This window comes from Paroedura picta, chromosome 7 (genome assembly GCF_049243985.1).
Source record: "Paroedura picta isolate Pp20150507F chromosome 7, Ppicta_v3.0, whole genome shotgun sequence".
Lineage (NCBI taxonomy): Eukaryota > Metazoa > Chordata > Lepidosauria > Squamata > Gekkonidae > Paroedura > Paroedura picta.
In genome coordinates, this window is record NC_135375.1 from 23,046,654 (window position 1) to 23,061,049 (window position 14,396).

At 45.7% G+C, this 14,396-nt stretch overlaps 1 protein-coding gene across 1 annotated transcript; it reads right to left on the bottom strand.

The window, feature by feature from the left end:
- Positions 1–388: 388 nt before the first annotated feature.
- On the bottom strand, positions 389–13,736 carry CCL28 (C-C motif chemokine ligand 28). Its single transcript, XM_077347070.1, has 3 exons — positions 13,579–13,736; positions 6,318–6,441; positions 389–3,941 (listed from the first exon to the last, which is right to left on the bottom strand). The coding sequence occupies exons 1-3, from the start codon at positions 13,634–13,636 to the stop codon at positions 3,785–3,787; spliced, it is 339 nt and encodes a 112-aa protein (XP_077203185.1). The 5' UTR covers positions 13,637–13,736; the 3' UTR covers positions 389–3,784.
- Between the last annotated feature and the right edge of the window lie 660 nt (positions 13,737–14,396).

Consider the following 14,396-nt stretch of genomic DNA (forward strand, 5'->3'; position numbering starts at 1 on the left):
AACACTAGTAGATGTTCCAGGAAGTGTCCTGGAACAAGTAACTCATCCAGTGTCTGGCTTTCAGGCTATTAAACAAGGGCCCTCCACAATTCATCACAATTAACCACTAGTAGAACCTGTTGCTGTTAACATTTCCATTTACTTGGGTAAGCCTCTTTTTTGTTTCCTCTCTTGAATGTTTTGTCTGTCTGTTCCTCTGCCAAAGCCCCATGTTGATGATCATGCTAAGTCTGTTTCCCATCAGGGACCCTCCCTCTCTTGCCTTATTTGGAATTGTTCTTGGAATCCTGGACAACCCCTCTCACCCCCTTGACTAGTCAAGATGAGTGGGAAAACAAAACCCAACCTAACCAGAAAAGGTAGGAGCCCAAAGGCTGAGCTGCAAAAATGACTTTTAGAAATTGCAAATATTTATTTCATAATGTGCACTGTTTCAAAATTTTAAAACCATCTATAAATCACAGAGTCATCATCATAATTTAGAAACATCACAATTCTAACTACACGTGGACTAGACCAACATGGAATAGAGAAAGCGTGTTTCGATAAATTAAATTAAATTAAATGTCTAAATTAAAAAAACATTACATTAGACACTTTACAAAATAAATGTCCATTCCAATATATTTAAATTATTTTTTTCAGGAGTTTTCATTGCCATTCAGCAAGCCCCTTGATTTTATGCATGAGTGTATTTCTCATAACAATTTGATCACTGTGGAAAACCCATCAGGGGTCAAAACGCGTTTGGCCTATTCCAAGGGTAGTCAATCTGTGGTCCTCCAGATGTTCATGGACTACAATTCCCATGAGCCCCTGACAACGGCTCATGGGAATTGTAGTCCACGAACATCTGGAGGACCACAGGTTGACTACCCCTGGACTAGATGACCCAAGAGGTCCCTTCCAACTCTATTATTCTATGATTCTATGTCATTAGGCAACACTGTAGTACACCTCCCACACACACTCACTGATATGGTAATAGATATTGGGGGGATTACTAAACAGATGCTCAATGAGTGACATTATCCCCACCCCCCAATTCCCCAAACTCCCACTCGTTTTACCCCAATGTTTTACTGAGCATGCTCAGGGGAATGGGGAGCACAGGTGAGAGTTTGCCTGTCATTAACAGACAACTGACAAGCACACCCCCAAACCAAGGATCAGTAACTATATTCTTATAGCTCTTTCAGGCAGTGTGGTGTAGTGGTTAGTGCTGGGACAGCTTCTGGAAGAACTGACTTGAATCCCCACTCTGCCATGTAAACTTGCTGGGTGAACTTGGGCTAAATGCACAAACTCTTAGCCTGACTTACCTCAGCGGGTCGTTGAGATGATAAAACGGACCACTGCGGGAAAAAGTGGGGTATAAATGAAGTAAATGAGAAAAATATAGTCTTGTTTTCCTCAGTTGATTTTGAATTTTGTTAATTTCCCACCTATATGATCCCCAAAATCTTTCTACTGATTTCTCTCTATCTTGAACTCCATTCTTTTGTTGTGGTACTACCTCTGTTAGTCGCTGATTTGCAGGCTATTACATAAACTTTTCCAAAAATGTTTGTAGCACGTCAGCCTCCAGCTACCTTGACAGTGTGAGAGGCCCTGTAAGGAAAGGAGCTTCCTTACACTCTTTTAATGTGGACTTGGGCTCAATATGGAGTGCGGTCACATTTGCATGCCTTTCCTGCATTTCAGTTTCCTGGCGAGTTGAATTAATCACCAATGATGAAAATGGATGGCGATTGTAAAACTGGATACACCAATTCAATAATTAGGAAGCAGGCTAAATATGTCCTCAAGTAGTTTGTCAGCCAGGGAACTTCCTTTAGTCATTTGCGGTGATGTTATAAACATCATAACATTGTTTTAAAAAGGAAAGAAAACAAGGAGCTATACGGGAAGGGTTGAGAGAGAACGAAGAAACAATACAAGCGCCTGACATCAAAACCTACCTATCAGAAAAAGAAAAGAAAGAAAAGGAACTTCATGGATGGGTTCCTGCACAGAGAAAACTACATGAAAACTCGTTGTCCATTTTGTCCCCATTACATTGCTTTGTAATAAGGGGGTGGGTGGGTGGGATCACATCATAATGCAATTCACGTTATGGTTTTTAAAGATTAGTGGATTGATCGGGGACAATGTGGGGGAGAGCTGGGAGAACAGTAGGCAGGATGAACACATGGCACTGATGACACAAAATGGCAACAAGCAGGAATCTCAATTCTAATTTAGGAATTCCTTCCTGAAAAACAGCGAGTTAAAATCCAAAGGGAGAGGAACATCATGATAAAGGGGAATTCGGAAACCACAGGATAAAAAGGCACGAAATTCGGATCTACTCCTGAAGAGACAAAATTTTGCATGGTTCGATTCTTTAAGAACGACGATGTAGGCATTTGCTCTTGTGCAGAAATGGTTACACTGCCACCCATAATCCTTATCCATGGTTAATCTATATATTTGTGAAACAGCCTGGGGGAGTGGAACATGTCCGGCTGTCCAAGTTGGAATAGGGCCAGTCAGGGTGCAGCCAGCTTTGCTGGCTACACCCTGATTGGCCTTCCCCTGCAGCTCCCGCCCTCCCTCCCTGGACGCTAGCCACGTTCCTCTCAGATATGCCAGAGACAGAGCCCTGCCAGACTGAACACGAGCTCTCATTCCCTCCTATTGCTCCTGCTGCGAGGGAGACACAGAGAGAGACACAGAGAGAACTGCCCCAAGCTGCTGACAGTGACACAGAGAAAGCTGCCTCTGCTGCAACAGAGGGAGAGACAGACAGACAGAGAGACCTGCCTCAAACTGCACACCAGCCCTCCTTCCCTCCTATAAACCAGCCCTAATTACCTGCTATGCCTCCTGCTGCAAGGCACACAGAGAGACACACAGCAAGAGGGAGAGACAGAGAGAGGGATCTGCACCTCCCAGTGTCCCCTAGGTCCTGGTTGCAATGGGCTTTCTGGCTAGTATCAAGAAAATGGTGGTTTCATCAGCAACAGAGGACTGGAATAACTGCAAGCCAAAGGGATATTTGCTAATGCTTACAGGATAACCATAGAAAAGTACACACACACACACAAACAGCAGGTCGTAAGAGCAAGAATGAGGAGGAGATGGGCAGTTAGGCACAGGGTGTTCTTGCAGGTCATAAATCTCAATTTACACGTCTGCCTGTGAGCCAGCTCCTGCCAGATCTATGATGGCAACTAACTGGCCCTCCTCAACCTTTCCCATCTGTGATGAGAAGTATGAGCTGAGAAGGTGACTCATGGGGAAGAAGACGACTTCTGGAGAAAACAGTAGCTTGGGAGGGTGAAATTGATAGTGTTATACCCTGCTAAGCTCCCTCCCTATGCAAATTCCACTTTGCAGGAAAACGCAACTAGGGTAAAGAGTTTTTTAAAATCCCCTTTCTCCCCCTACTGCGATGCTGCTTTTGTAGTTCAAAATGTGCTCTTCTGCTTGTGTTTTTTCATTGCTCTGCTATATTCTTTTCTTCTGATCCACAGGTGTGCAGTGGTCGAATACAGGCCGCCACACACAGAGATTTCTGCCTCTTCTCCTGGCAAACAAATGCTCAACTTTTAGGGAAATTACACTTGTTCCGATGCTGAAATAGAAGAAAAGGCATTTCAAAGTATTCAAAAACACTGGTTGAAACTAAAGGGGATTGTTTCTGAATATGTACAGGTGGCAACTCATTTCAAGATCTTTGCTGAATTTATTACAAAGAACTGGTTACAGCATCTCTGTGGCTGTTCCGGCAACTGGCACACTACTGTTTTCTTTGCATTTTCCTTCCTTTTGGGGCTTTCTTTCTCTTTCGAGAATGACGACCAGTTCTTTGGCGACCTTTTCCTTTCTGTTTTATCCATCTCTTGACATGTTTGTTCTGTGGACTTACACATAGCTTTTTGTGCTTTGTGTAAAGGCTGTAGGAATAAGCAAACAAAACAACATTAAAAAATATAGTAACCCCTACAGTTTTAAATAGAGCCTCTTGTGGCGCAGAGTGGTAAGGCAGCAGTCATGCTGTCTGAAGCTGTCTGCCCATGAGGCTGGGAGTTCAATCCCAGCAGCCGGCTCAAGGTTGACTCAGCCTTCCATCCTTCCGAGGTCAGTAAAATGAGCACCCAGCTTGCTGGGGGGTAAACGGTAATGACTGGGGAAGGCACTGGCAAACCACCCCACATTGAGTCTGCCATGAAAACGCTAGAGGGCGTCAAACCAAGGGTCAGACATGACTTGGTGCTTGCACCTTTACCTTTACATTTTTACATAGTTTGAAACAATTAATATGTACGAGCAAAGAGTGTGACTATGAAGTATGCACTACCATTTTTTCCTGGTACTTTTCTGCCTGGATGCACTTTATAGTATAGTAGTTAAGAGCGGTGGCCTCTAATCCAGAGAGCTGGGTTTGATTCCCCACTCCTCCACATGCATCCAGCTGGGTGACCTTGAGCTAGTCACAGTTCTGTGAGAGCTGTTCTCCCAGAGCAGTTCTGCCAGAGCTCTTTCAGCCCCAGCTACCTCACAGGGTGCCTGTTGTGGGGAGAGGAAGGGAAGATGATGGTAAGCCACTTTGAGATTCCTTCAGGTAATGAAAAGCAGAGTATAAAAACCAACTCCTATTAATTCATTAATTTAATTTATATACCGCTCTCCCTTGCACTCAGGGTGGTTTACATAGAACATGAGAGAACATAGTAGTCAATATAAATACGATTCAGTAACTATGTCAAGTAAGACAACAGTTACAGTAGAAGTTTAAACAGTATTCCACATATAAACTGATTAACTACAATCCTAGCCCTTCCTTCCTTCCTTCCTTCCTTCCTTCCTTCCTTCCTTCCTTCCTTCCTTCCTTCCTTCCTTCCTTCCTTCCTTCCTTCCTTCCTCCATGCGTTGATTCATTCATTCATTCATTCATTCATTCATTCATTCATTCATTCATTCATTCATTCATTCATTTCTAGCCCACCACTCCCGCAAGGGGCTCGTGGTGGGGAACAAAGCATTTGGACAGCAGATTACATAAGAAAAGTCATAGCTGTTTCAGAATGCATCCGCTGTATAGCTATTTCTTTTTAAGACACTTATTTGCACAGTTTGTAAACAGTGTCCCTGAAGTACATCCACTTCTTTAAAGTTTTCTTTTGAAAACAGGCTTCCAGCGTACCGCGTGTTTTCTAATTGGATCTGCTTATTTTCAGGTTTCATCCTGCACTTTCCCATTTGTTCGTTCATACATTCAAAATAAATACTTTGTCCATCTATCGACAGCTGGACCAGAGTTGCCAACACTGAGATGGGGAATTCCTAGAGTTTTGGGGGTAGAGCCTAGTAGGGATGCCAGCCTCCTGGTGGGACCTGGGGTCCCTCAGAATTACACCTCATCTCCAAACTACAGAGATCCATTCCCCTGGAGGGCCTAGAGCTGGGGTGGTCAACCTATGGTTCTCCAGATGTCCATGGACTACAATTCCCATGAGCCCCTGCCAGCTGGCAGGGGCTCATGGGGATTGTAGTCCATGCACATCTGGAGGACCACAAGTCAGGACTACCCCTGGCCTAGAGCACTACGTTCTGTAACAGCGATAAGGACAGATCTGTTTTTAACAAGGAGCAAACGGTGGGACGGCAGGCTAAGGAAAAGTTGCCATCCTGCCAGTATCCATGAAGCCATCAGCCTCGCGGCTGGGGACTCTGGGATGAGGACTGTCGGCCCCATATTCTTCTGCAGTCAACTCCTCTCCTTCAGCCCACCCCTGTTGCTTCAGGTGAGTTTCCCACCTTGCCTTTGGCGTTTTCCTTTTCAAGGTTTGGCCGTGATGAAATTTGCTCTCGGGGAGGCGTGGCAGTGGCGTCATGATTGACGTACGGCCACCCAACCACCGCTGAGCAAAATTGTTCTCCTATGCTCGGTTCAAAGGAGAAGATACTGTTTTGTGTTGCAATCGCTGCGAATCCTGCTTTCACAAGAGGCCCAACCGCTTGTACGTGTGCTTGTGTGTTTGGATGTACCCTGGGTTGCAGCACAGGTATTGTGTACACAACATTTATTAGTTAAAAGGTTAATGAAGTACGAAACCCACAATCAGCTGGCAGCCCTACTGCATTTTTTTTTCATGCTGATGGATCGTTCCGTAGATGTCTCTGCCTCCTGCACCCTTATTTCCAAACACTGGATGAAATGACCCTGTTGAGTCTTAGTATTACGGAGAGATTCAGAAGGGTCGATTCTCAGCTGCATGTCTGTGGAATGGCTCATTTTGCCAAATGTGTATCTTTTAAGTGCCACTTACATGACAGCTGGGATCCTGCAGAGGTCATCCTTCTGGATCTTAAACTTCACCACTGTTCTCAGCCGTCTTCTGGGAATCTGATAGGCCACTTCAGTGCAACAGTCAACGATGACAGGAAATATGGCTAGAAGGACGAGAAAACAACCCATTCCGGGTCAGGACATCCAAAGCATGGTGCAGTTAATGTTAACATTCGATCCGGTAGGCTGCAGGAAGCTGCCCCAAGCCAGTAACCCCAGGGGGGGTGGAGGGGAGGGATATATAAATGACATCATAAAATAAAATAACTAAATAAATAAAAGGGGCTCAGATCAACTATTTTACTTTTAATGCTTCAACCACACTGGCTGGGGGGATGGCAGAGCTGCACTCTGAGGCAGCAGTGAAAGCCACAATCTCCTTGTTTTGAATCTCCACCGTACATTGGTGCTCTTGGCTCCCATTGGACTTTCACAACAGCCCCATGAAATGGGTTGGGCTGGGAGAGGATGGCTAGCCCAGGGTCACTGAGGGCCAAACTACATGCGACGGTGTCCCTGTGTCTGACATGGGCGTGCCGCTGCCATTTTCAAGCCTCAGGTGGGTGGGTTTAAAAAAGCCCCGGGGGCCCAATCAGTGTGATGGGACAAGGCACTCTTGTGCCCCCCCCCACACACACCATTTAAAGTGCTCAAGAAATACCCCCCCTCCCTCATCACACCTCAGAGAGCTGCAGGAGGAGCAGGGAGTTAAACATGGGTCTCAAAGTCAGCTTGGTGTGGTGGCTAAGAGCGTCGGCCTCTAATCCAGGGAACAGGGTTTGGTTCCCCACTCCTCTGCATGCAGCCAGCTGAGTGACCTTGGCAATTATAAGCCGCTTTGAGACATATGAGGCCTACTGGGTAACCTTGGGCCAGTCACAGTTCTCTCAGAGCTCCCTCAGCCTCACCTCCCTCACAGGGTGTCTGTTGTGGGGAGATGAAGGGAAGGTGATGGTAAGCCACTTTGAGACTCCCTTGGTTAGTAAAAAGCGGGGTACAAAGCTCTTCTTCTTTTCCTGATCTTCCTATGGATGGAGTGGATTGCCAGTTTTTACAATTGCATATTCAGCCTGGTTGGCCTGCGTGTTTGTGTTTGTGTGTGTGTGTATGTGTGTGAGTATCAGTGTCAGTGTGTGTTTCTCATTTTTGGCTTTAATCCTGAACATAGCTTGTGTCATGTTAATAGAGGAGAATATTTTTTAAAAACTCTACAGTGTTTTGAAGTTGTGTTTCCTCCAAGGCCTTTCCTTCAAACTGTCCTTTTTGCCTCAGAGTAGAAGTCACCCTCACCCCCTGACCCATTTCTTTTTTAAGCCACTGTGCCTTGGAGGCAGAGATTCTACCCAGAACCTGTGCCAAGCACGTCAGGGATTTGAGCAAGAGAACTGCCTTTGCCCTGAATGTCAAGGGGGGCTGAGTCATAAGGCAGAGTAGAGACAGATTTGGGGCAGTTGTGGGAACATGTGTGTGTTCATGGAGTCAATTCTGCGACCAAGCCCTACAAGATCAGGAATAGTTCAAAAGCATGGGGGTGGGGGAGGGCAGGGAGGTCCTTCCATTCATTTTCTGCTCTAGGCTTATAAGCAAGATCAGTTTTGCTTTGTGGTTTCAAAACGTGGAAATTAGCAGGTGGGGATTTTTATGGCATGAAGCTAAATTTCACCACCTGGCGATTGTTGCAAATCAGGCATCTGTTGAAAAGACATCTGCGGGGCTCAGTACGAAAGCTGGCAAGCCTAGAGATGCTCAGCTTTTTAAACAGAGGAGAAGCCCAGCTTTCACTATTCGGCAAGTGCCTTGAGCACTGTGACACAGGGCGGGATGGATGGCGGGGGAGGGGGAGCCCAATGCCTTTCTTAGGGGCCCGTAGCAGTCAGACCCTGTGAAACCCCTAAGGAAGCTACAGGGAAGGAAGGGGACCTCCAAGTCCCCTTCTTACCTGTGATCCCTCAACCCATTCTTCAGAAGGTGTTGTCTGGGACTGAGCTAGTCATCGTAGTTCCTGACACCTCTAATTTCTATTTAGTCTTCCTGTGTTGGAACTCCAATAAGACAACACTAGACTTTTGCAAAGGCAAGCTGGAAATACAGAACAAGTGAGGCTCAACTTTGTGCAAACACTCATCAAGTCATCTTGCAAAACAGGTCTGGGGAGGTTCATGGAAGCAGGGAGGTCTAGTTACATTTTGGTATTTATTCTGTACAGAAGATGATTTGTGCATTTGGGAGCACCCAGATGGCTTTTGAAAGAATGCCTTGGTGGGATGCATGATGATGATGATGATGTTAGCCATTCAGTCGTGTTCGACTCCTGGCGATCCTATGGGTCAACTGTTGCCACTGCTTCTCTTAGTTGTATAATGCTCTGGCCAGTGTCCATTCTGATCACGTTTAACCCCCATGTTTCCTCTTACCACTGTTATCCTCTTACCACTGAGCAATCCTAGTGTAATGGCTCTCTCCATGGAGTTGGATCGCATGATATGGCCAAAGTCAGTGAGACAGAGTTTCATGATATTGCCTTCCAATTATATATCACTGGGATGTGTGCGTGCATGATCACAAGAACTATTTCCAGAAGAATCCTCATGCCCAGAGGAGAAAGGAACAGCAAAGGAGATTTTTCTCCTACTCCCAAAATATTAGAACTTGAGGGGTTCCCCAGCCCCTTACAGCCCAATTTGGACATTCACTATGCCAGAAAATCATAGAATCCTAAAGTTGGAAGGGGCTATAAGCCATCTAATCCAACCCCCTGCTCAATGCAGGATATCGTCTGCAAGAATAATAAATGCGTAAAACCAGTAAATTGCTTTTGTTTTATTTTATTTATTTAGAGATGTATATGCCGCCCCTTCTCAGTATACCGTCTCAGGGCGGTGTACATGATTTAAAACACAATAAAACAAAACTAGCAATACAATTAAACTAAAATGATAAAATTTACACAATTTGCAAAAACTTCAATGAATAACTATCACACCAGCCATTACTAATACCGATGCAGTCACACTGGCCCACCAGATATTAAACTAGGAGGAGTCAGAGGGGAACAAAGGGTGGGGGGGTGTCAGGAGGGAGGCCTGAGATTCCATTGGGTTGTTGTTAACCAGCTGGCCTCAATCACAGACCTGGTGGAAGACCTCTGTCTTTCAGACCCTGCAAAACTCGGAGAACTCCGACTGGGCCCTGATCTCTTTTGGGAGCTCATTCCACCAGTCAGGTTATTTATTTATTATTTATTATTAATTAATTAATTATTTATTTATTGTTTCAATTTATTGCCTGCCCCTCCCCAAAGGCTCGAGGCGGGTTACAACATCTAGATAAAACCCCCAATAAACCCCCTTAAAACACACATAAAAACAGAACAATACAAAATACAATCAACCCCATAGGGATAAAGATGCTGCGGCAAAACTCATCCCAGTCCTGAAATCCTTCCAATAATACAACCTGGAGGGGAAGGGTGACAGAGGGCGGATGAATTTCTATAGGTCCAGGGATCCTTAGCGGGTTCACTGTGCTCGATCGAAGAGCTCTCTGGGGAACGTATTTTGGCAATCCAAAACTATTTTCGATAGGTTGCCTGTAAGATGTTGGGAAGGGCCTCTTGTGACGCAGAGTGGTAAGGCAGCAGATGTGCTATCTGAGGCTCTGCCCATGAGGCTGGGAGTTCAATCCCAGCAACCGGCTCAAGGTTGACTCAGCCTTCCATCCTTCCGTGGTTGGTAAAATGAGTACCCAGCTTGCTGAGGGGTAAACGGTAATGACTGGGGAAGGCACTGGCAAACCACCCCGTATTGAGTCTGCCATGAAAATGCTAGAGGGCGTCACCCCAAGGGTCAGACAAGACCCGGTGCTTGCCTTTAAGATGTTGGGAACAAAATCTAGACACATATATACGTCAGGACTACACTGAAGGCTGTGTGGGCAAGATGCTGCAAACCACAACGGTATCTTGGCACTGTGACAATCATCATCTGACGAGGCAATATGCCAGTTTAAGAAGGGGGGCCAAAGTCTCACGGACTAGAGTTCTATATCAGAAGGCTGAGCTTTAATGTATAAAAAAACACAACATCCTGTTCCTGAGTAAAAAAGACCAGAGTGCTCGATGGTGCAATCAATAGGATGGGATTATACAGTTTTATGAGAGAACAAAACAGGTCCTTGGACCACCAGGTGGCTGTTGTATAGTTGGCTGAGCAGGCTAAAGTAAGTGGAGGGCTACTGGGAAAAGAAACCACAGTATTTGCATATGAACAATTACTTCCTGGTGCCATTGCAGCCAGAGCACATTGAAGTCAACCAACGTGAAAAATTCTTAACAATGGGCACGTTGTTCATCTCCAAAACACGCTATAGGCACAGAGAACACTAGTAGGAACCGTATTTCCTTAAAGGAGGGCTGCTCATTTTGCTGGAAATAAGTGAGAAAATCCAAGCGTATCCCAAAGGCAGTCGCTGGCCAACGTTTGTAAGGAGGAAATAACCCAGTGCCTAATCTAGTAAAGCTTCATTCAAAGTAGGGTTTAGCACAGGAAACTCTTGGCCAATCCATGCTCTCCCACTATGCAACGTGGCACCCTTTTATGCTTGGTGCGGACTCTTCATGGAGGGGACATAAACAAGTAGTGAGCTACAGCAGGAGTCTGCATCCCAGATATTTGGCATGTCGTGCCCGCTTAGCTAGATTCGGGTTTGTTAATTTATTGGATTTGCTGCTGCAGGATGTGGCAAGAGATGCCAATTTGGAAGGCTTTGAAAGGGAATTCATGGAGGAAGAGGCTGTCCAGGGCCTATTCTGCACACAATAGGGAATGCACTTTCAATTCACTTTAGAAGTAGATTTTCCTGTTCCGCACAGGAAAATCCAGCTGCCAAAGCACCTTGAAAGTGCATTATCCTATGTGTGCGGAATAGGCCCAGGGCTACTCATCACGATGTATCGACTCCCTTCAGGACCAGAGGTCATCTGCCTCTTTAGATCAGTCCCTGGGGAGCACAGGCAGGATGATGCTGTTGCAGTCTACCTGTCTGCAGTTTGCTTACTACAGTTTGTTGTTTGGCCACTCTTTGAACTGAACACCCGACTAGGTGAGCCTTGGGTCTGATCCAACATGGTCCTCCTCGCACTGTTATCATGAGGTGGTAGAGCTGCCAGGTCCCTCCAGGATGGGAAACCCCTGGAGATTTGTGGATGAAGCCTGGGGAAGGCGAGGCCTCGAGACTCAGTGTTACAGAGTCCACCCTCCAAGGCATCAATTTTCTTCGGGGCAACTGGTCTCTGTACTCTGGAGAGAAGCTGCAATTCCAGGGGGATCTCCTGGTCCCACCTGGAGTCTGACATCCCTATGTAGCAGTCTTATATGCCTAATTCTTTGCAGGTTTATGGCCAAAGCATGTCAACATGGGGGGAAATGTAATCCAAGCAACTTTGTATACAACTTCTTAACGGACATATCACCTGCTTGCTAGAGCTTAAAAGAACAAGACAGCTCGGTGTAGTAGTTAAGAGTGGCTGCCTCTAATCTGGAGAGCTGGGCTTGATTCTCAACTCCTCCTCCTCATGCAGCCAGCTGGGTGACCTTGGGCTAGTCACAGTCCTGGCCGAGCGGTTCTGTCAGGACTCTCTCAGCCCCACAGGGTGTCTGTTGAGGGGAGAGGAAGGGAAGGCAACTGTAAGATGGTTTGAGACTCCTTTGGGCAGTGAAAAGCAGGATATAAAAACCAATTCTTCTTTGGTTCTTTTTGATTAAAAACTATGGATGGGATTCTCTGGCTTTGCTTCTTTCTGGATCACTTTCTGTCCTGTTAGGGACTTTGGCTCATTGAAAAACATGGGAATTGTGCAAACAGAAGTATTTAGATTTTCATAACACCCTTCCATATGGCTCTGGGTGGTTTACATAGAACGCCATAGAGTAATTACATGGGAAATTGTAACAAATATAACAATCATAACATTACATGTCAACCAGAACAATATTTTAATAGGAACAGTAACACTGACAGAATCCCTGGGTAGGTCAGATTGTTTGGTCACGGAAGGGGGTGTCTGAGGGGGGACCAGCAGATATTTTGGGGTCAGTCAGCCTCAAGCAAATGCCTGGTGGAGTATCTCCCTTTTGCAAGCCCTGAGGAATTGTCTGCAACCTATTCAGTTCTGAGTCCCAGAGGCAGAAATGAGAAGAGGGGCCAGAACTGAGTGGAGTGCAGAGCCCAAGCCATAACAGCCAAACAAACAAAAGCATGGAATACACATCACACTAGCTAACCAATCACCACAGTCTCACTTTGGCCACCATACATGAAATCAGGTAAAAGTGGTGAAACGTAGCTAAAAGGTTACTATCGCAAGGATAAATCAGTAAAATGAAAGAAGAATTCTGCATAGGCTACAAAGAGGATTCCTCAGCTGTACTGGAAGCAAACCTTTTCCTAATGTAACAGAATTAATTTTTGCTATATATTCCCACTGTCATGTAAGGAATTCATAGTCTGACAAAGAGTGCTTGCACCCGAAAGCTCACACCCTGAATCAATCTTTGTTGGTCTTAAAGGTGCTACTGGACTCTGATTCTTTTCCTAATAATTATGGACGTGGAAAGGAACTGAGCAACGAGAGGGAATGCATCTGCCAAAATTATTTCATCTTCATCAGAGCCAGAGACAGTGCTCAACACTGTAGCCAGCTTAATTCGAGTAACGTCATATAAGGTGCAATACAAGACATAATGAATGAGATCTTCTACTTGGGTAAGCCCACAAAGGCAAAGCTGACAATCTGGTGTGACCCCATGAAACTTACTGTATAAATATGCTGAAGGAAAGGTCTGGAACCTCACACTAGTAAAGGCTCTTCTTTGCTTGGGGTCAACATTGCTTGGCAGCTGAACCTTTATGTACAGGGACTGTCCCAGGTTCCCTTTCCCTAGAGCATGTCATTCCAGATACCTTGCTTTCGACATGCTTTATCTCAGCCTTGATGGTTTCTCGCCAGGTCATGTTTCCTGGCTTAAACTATTCTCCCCTCCGCAACGACAAACATAGCCAACCACTCGCCATGGCACCTAGATTTCCACTGATTTGCATGTCATTTCAAAAAGGAACTTACTGAAAGATCTCCCCTGCAGAGAAAACAAAAGCAGGGCCAGAAGGGTGACCTTTCTTAACGTTTGAACAAGTGCCCTTCTATACATGCAGCAAATACGTATCCAAGCTTGGACATGACTTACCCTCAGACACGTGAAGGATCAATATTGCAAATGTGACGAGGACAATGCTCAGGTTCATGTTTCCTGGGTGCTGGATGCTTTAGACTGGATTGGAGGTCAGAGAGGATGTGCTGCCAAGACTTTACTACCTCCTTCGGCACAGGAACAAAGGACATTCAGAGCCCTGCCCCTTGCAAAGTGCAAATATATGCAGAGGCTGATTATGGATTTATTTTGGTTTTACTTTTCTTTCCGTAGCCGCTTCTTCTGAAGGAAAGAAACAGTCTCCATTAATTTGGGTACTTGAATTCACTTAAAGGAATGTCCGTTTGAATCCATGCATTTACTGACAATGACCGTGGGCGCGCAGGGAGCTATGCATGTGGAGAAGCACTCGGACCTCGAGCTAGGCAAGGAGAACCAGGTGTATTGTCCTTAGCCCATCCCTTGTGAGCAGAGCATCAGGTGGCAGACTGAGGCTACCTGTATAGGCATCCCGTGCCCTGTCAGCTGAAATGTGCAGACAGCTGTGCTATTATGGAGGGCTCCAGGAACGGCGGCTTAGATTCAGGTCTTGAAGGGGCAACCAAAGGCACACAGGACCCAGCACACAGAAAACATGCCCTGGGAACTGCAGGGAGAATCACGGCACCAACTGAACCTGCCTCAAGATACATCCATAAGTCATAGATGCCAGCAGGTAGCCATGTAGGTCTGAAGCAGCGGAACAAAGTTTGAGTCCAGGGAACATTTGATTCAAGTTGTAAGCTTGACAATGAAATGTTCTCTTTTCGTGACTTCTGGGTTCTACAGCTGAGAAGGCATCTACCCATTCATCT